Source organism: Protobothrops mucrosquamatus, unplaced genomic scaffold (genome assembly GCF_001527695.2).
Source record: "Protobothrops mucrosquamatus isolate PMUCROS unplaced genomic scaffold, P.Mucros_1.0 scaffold2708, whole genome shotgun sequence".
In the NCBI taxonomy this organism is placed as follows: domain Eukaryota; kingdom Metazoa; phylum Chordata; class Lepidosauria; order Squamata; family Viperidae; genus Protobothrops; species Protobothrops mucrosquamatus.
The window spans coordinates 81,957-87,683 of NW_015388753.1; the positions used below are offsets into that span (position 1 = coordinate 81,957).

The following is a 5,727-nucleotide window of genomic DNA, read 5'->3' on the forward strand; positions in this document are numbered from 1 at the left end:
GTCTCTTTCTCTGTCTCTCTCTCTCTCACACACACACACACACTCCTCTTGATCCCCGCCCCCTTGCCCTGAATCTGCCCTAGGCCACCCTCCAATCAGCTGCCTCCTGATGAGAAAAATTTCGAGAGGACAGCAAGGGAGAGTGGCTTCTTCTGGGTGAGGTGCAGCTTCCAAGAGCAGGAAGCCTGGTTGGTCTCCCCGTTGGAGAGGGGCTTTTCCCAATAGCACCGAGGGAGGAGCTGGAGATGCTGACCACTCTAATTCTGTCCCTCACTCTCTTCTCCTTCCAGGCTCCTCCAGACACCCCCTCTGCTATTCCTGCTGGAAGGTGTTGGAGCCCAGTCAGGGGCTGCCCCCGTTCCTCTCCGTGATCCACCTGGATGACCAGCCCTTCGCTCGCTCTGATGGCCTCACCAACAGCGTGGTCCCCCTGGTGCCCGGGATGGAGGCGGAGGAGGCAAAAATCTTTGTGAGCCCCGAGAGGCTGTTCAGGACTTGCCTAGAGTGGCTATCCAAACTTAGCCCTCAGACTGGAGGTGAGCAGAGGCAGATCTGCCTTCAAGAATTCTCCAATTCTCCCTCAAGTTTCACTTTTGGTCTCTTGTGTCTTTGATTACCAGGAGAAGATGGAAGCAGGCAAAGAATCGAAAGGGGGTAGCCAGAGGTTAGGTGGATGAGATGAGCTCCATTCCAGGAAAGGAAAATATCGATTGGCCACTAAGGGCTGCAAGGGGCATAAATGGTGAGAGATCCTTTCCTGTAAAGGAGAGAAAACACCCTTTTACCCCTCCAAGATCTCATCTGTGGTCTTCATGACATCTTTCCTATTACCTTTCCTATTACTTTTCCTATTGTATCTTAGGATTCTATTACTTTCTTGTTTGGAGGTACACTGAGAGCTTCAGACCCGGAGACAAATTCCTTGTGTGTTCAATCACACTTGGCCAATAATGATTCTATTCTATTCTATTCTATTCTATTCTATTCTATTCTATTCTATTCTATTCTATTCTATTCTATTCCATTCCATTCCATTCCATTCCATTCCATTCTCTATTCTCTATATTGTATTGTATTGTATTGTATTGTATTGTATTGTATTGTATTGTATTGTATTGTATTGTATTGTATTGTATTGTACTGTACTGTACTGTATTGCATCGCATCCCATTCCATTCCATTCCATTCCATTCCATTGTCCCTGATCACAATTGGTAGACCACTACCAATTGAAAGAAAGAGGACAGGTAAGATCCATTTTCCCTCCCCTGGTGGGATGTTGTTCAGTCACTAAACCCTGAGCACAGCACACTAATCCCCAACTCATCCTGTCTCCCAGAGTTTGCACAAATTCATGTTTGTTGCATCAATGACACCAACCATCTATTCTGTCCCCTTCTCCTTTTGCCTTCCATCTTTCCCAACATCAGGATCTTTTCCAGTGAGTCCTCTCTTCTCATTTGGTGGCCAAAGTATTTTGGCTTCAGCTGGTGGGAGGGGAGGGAAGCAAACACTTGAATGGTAGCCAGTAGGACAGGGATTTTCAACCGGTGGTACTTGTACCACTTGTGGTACTTTGCCACATGGAAGGTGGTACGTGATTACTAGCCAAGTGTAGCAGGGGAGGGGAAAGAGCCAAAGTGAGCCAAGCCTGAGGGAGAGGCAGCTACAGCTGCTGGACTGTCTGGGTTCGGCAGAAGCCCCAGGAGCCGGCAGGGCTGATTGGCACTTCCAGAAGCAGCTCAGAGCTGGAGGTGAACTGAAGAAAAAGGGGGGAGAGAAGAGAGGAGAAGCTATAAAAGAACGTGGTTTGGGTGGTGGGGGAAGGGGAAAAAAGACAACAGGAAAGGTTTAATCCCTTTAAATGAATGTAATTTACCCCCTTTAATTGAGTCTGTCTGTGGCTTTTAGAAAGTTTTCTTTGAAGGTAAACTGACTTAATTTAAAGCTAAAGCTTTTCGCAATTGCCAGAGCCTTTCAGTCTAGAATTGCAACATTGTGACATGTGACGAGGCAGCTTTCTTGCTTTGTACTTGATTCTTGTGTCTTTAAGGATACAGGGAAGGGATTGGGAGAGTGCATTCTTACGATACTGTGGAAGAGCTCAGAAGGGCCAACCAGCTAGCTCAGGAATCTACAAACCTATCAACTTTGAGACCTGTGGACTTCAACTCCCAGAATTCCTCAACCAGCCATGAGGGCTGAGGAATTCTGGGAGTTGAAGTCCACAAGTCTTAAAAGTGTCAAGTTTGAAGACCCCTGAACTAGCTGGTAGTGATGCATATTAATAAACAGGGATAAATTCATCATATATTTGTCAGTGTAAAAGGAAAGTGATTCAGCAAAAGAACAGCCACTGAAGAAATTAAAACTGGTACTTTTTTTTTCTTTTTTTCTACAGTTTGTAATATTTTATTAGATTATAGAATAAAATACAAAAATACAAAAGCAAATAGTAGGACACAGTGAGGAGGAAAAAGGGGGGAAATGAGTGGGAGAAGGGAAAAAGAACATACTTCCTCTGTTGAAGTAGAAGGAAGCACTAACATTGAACCTCAACTTTTTATTTTTCCATAATATTATAAACTAGCCATTTCTATAACAACAAATGAATCTAATCAGTAAAACCCAAAATCCACCCCCCCCTTTTTTTTAGTCATCAAGTTTTTAACACCTTGCTAAGCACTGGTGGAACTCAAATATTGTCATGTCCTAAAAGTGCTACAATCTGTGAAAAGGTTGAAAAGCCCTGCAGTAGGGTATGTATGGGAAAGGAACTAATCCACCCCTTCTGGGTCTCTTTCAGGATTTCACACCTGGCAATTGATGTTGGGCTGTGAGCTCTGGGAAGACGGGAGCAAAGGAGGGTTTTTGCACTATGGCTACAATGGGAGGGACTTCATCAGCTTCGACAAAGAGACCCTCAGATGGGTGGCAGCTCAGCCTCAGGCCGAGAAAGTCAAGGATAAGTGGGAAGATCATCCAGGATGGTCCCAGAGAAATAAAGTCTTCCTGGAGGAGACCTGCATTGAGTGGCTGCAGAGATACCTGCCCTACAAGAAGGAGGCTCTGCAGAAGACCGGTGAATGGCAAAAGGGGGTCTCCACTGAGCATGTGTCTGTAGGATTCCCACCCCCAATATTACTTCTGCCCTACACAGCCAAGCCACCCTTTTCAGAAAAGGATCAGTTAGTAGCCCACATCACATTACGGAAGGAAAATAATCTTCAATACCTCCCAGAATAAGGACTGTACAGATGAAGTAACTAACTGAGCAAGAAATTAATGCCAAAGGTCTCATTCTATTTCCCTGAAAAAAATCAGAAGAAACTGATGTCCTGTGTTTGGGTCAGAAGGAAAAGATCAGTCTGTTCCTGATTTCTCTCTGGAACAAGTTGAACAAATTCAGTTTGGTGGTGGTGGTGGTGGTGAAAGAGTCAATTAAATCAAACCTCGCGCATTACAATTATTTTGGTTGGAGAGCTTTACCCCAAACCCTATTTACCCCTTTCCAAAATGCATCTAAAGAGCTTCCATGTCCCATCTTTGAGGCTTCCACAGCTTTAGAGGAGGAGAGAGAGCAGAGGGGGAGGAGGGCCAAAGAGAAGCCCCTCCTCGTTATTAACTCACCTTGATGGAAATTCTAGTAATCCCAGGAACTCTGGTGTTGCTGTTTCTACAGAGGCCCCAGTGGGGAAGGTGACCCACAAGGAGGTGGATGACAGCCTGGAGGTCCTCATCTGCCAGGCCTTTGGCTTCTATCCCAAGCAGATCCAGGCCACCTGGACGAGGGACGGAGAGGCCTGCCTGTATGAGACCCTCCCTAGGAACGTGGTCCCCAACTCGGACGGCACCTATTATGTCTGGCTCAGCATTGATATCGACCCCAAGGAGAGGGACCGTTATCGGTGTCACCTGGAGCACCAGGGCCTGCAGGAGCCCCTGATTTTGGCTTTCAAGGAGGAAACAGGTGAGAGACTGGTGGGTTGTAATGTGTAGATTAAAACTTTGTGTAAAAGTAAATATTACATCAATATTTGCAATTGGGGGGGGGGAAGGAGAGTTTTCTGCTACATCATCTCAGGTGGAGAGCAGGAAATACAGTCCTGCATTTAGCAATGGAAGAGAAGTGATTTCTGTCGGGGGAGTTGGAATTGATAACTTAATAGCAAAGGTATGAAGATATGATGATATAATATCAGATGATGGGTCTTCCTTCTGCCCTTCAAGGCCATTCACTCTGCTCTCTTCAGCCATGGAGGGGAGGGGCTTCCTTCAGGTGGGGAGGGACTTCCTGGAAGCCAGTGAAGGTTGGGAAATGCTTCCATTGCTCAGCATCTCCACTTCATCTGTCTAACCGGAACCCTGTTTCTCCTTCTTTACCTACAGGGGGGCAGATTCCTGTGGGAATTGCGGCTGCCTTAATCTTGGGAGCTTTTATTCTCTTCCTGATATGTAAGTGAAACACATCCACTATCACCCCAGGCCTTTGTGCTTTGATGGAGCTGGCGTGGATAGCACAGCCTTCCTGAGGGTTTCACTCATGATCCTCACAAGCCCCTTCCCCACAAGCAGCATTTTGAACAGGATTCAGAAAGGAAGGAGGAAGAAACAAGGCAGCCATTTTTCCAGCTCCTGTAAATCTCAGAATGTCCTACCTTCCTCTTATCTAGGAGAGAGTCTCTTTGGTCTTAATAGACGTACTTCAGAGGACCAAATATCAGGAACTCAGGAATCAAAGAAAAAGCCCCATAAATGAGCTGGGAAGTGCTAGAAAACCCATCATCCTGCCTCTGAAGAAGATCAGGGAACTTCAGGTGGAAGGTTGGTGGGGAAAGGAGGGGTCTTGGGTCCTCTGCCCCTGCTCGCAATCACAACCTGGGAACAGACAACAACAGGGAGGAAGATCCAGTGGTAAAAGGAGCCGTTGCTTGTTCTGCTCCTGCTCAGAGCAAGAGAGAAGAGAGGGAGGAAGGATGTGGGAAGGGTCTCCTCAGTTGAGCTTCACCAAGTGCAGGGCGACACAGAACAGAATAACAGAGTTGGAAGGGACCTCAGAGGTCTTCTAATCCAGGGCTTTTCAACCTTTTCACCGATTGTACCACTTTTAGGATATGGCAATATTCGAGTACCACCTAGCAAGGTGTCAAAAACTTGATGACCCCCCCAAAAAACACCAAACCTGTTCAAAGTTGTAATTGCACTGAAATGACTTATGACCATTTTTCACACTTATGACCATTGCAGCATGCCCAGAGTCATGTGATTTATATCTTGGCAACTGATTCATGTTTATGATGGTCACAGTGTCCCAGGGTCATGTGATCCCCTTCTGCAACCTTTTGACAAGCAAAGTCAATGGCAGGGCTGCTGGTGGCCAAGTGCTAAAGCGGGACTTACTTCCCTCCCTCCTTCCCTGCCTCCCTCTTTCTCATGCCCACCTCCTTCTGAAGGAAGAATTTGAAACCCCCCCCCCATATTTTCTTTCTTCCATATATTCATCAAACAAGGAAAAGCCTCCAGAGACAGAAAAGACAAACTGCCCAGTGAACTAGCTTAAAAAGGCACATTCCCCTTTAAGAATTAGCTACTGGCTAGAAAGCAAAGTTAAGGAGCGCAGCCTGGACTTAAGGAAGAAAAAAAAAAATGTAAGTACTGGGTGCCGGCTAAGGCAACCTCCCCAAATGGCTCCATTCATAAGTAAAGGAATGCTTTAGGCAAAATCCA

The 5,727-nt window shown here is 46.1% G+C and overlaps 1 protein-coding gene across 1 annotated transcript; it reads left to right on the forward strand.

The window, feature by feature from the left end:
* Window positions 1-2,811: 2,811 nt before the first annotated feature.
* On the forward strand, window positions 2,812-4,824 carry LOC114923272 (major histocompatibility complex class I-related gene protein-like; the record flags this gene model as incomplete). Its single annotated transcript, XM_029286016.1, has 3 exons — window positions 2,812-3,082; window positions 3,683-3,981; window positions 4,674-4,824. Coding segments are annotated over exons 1-3 (706 nt in total), but the record flags the coding sequence as incomplete, so codon positions are not given.
* Window positions 4,825-5,727: the final 903 nt, after the last annotated feature.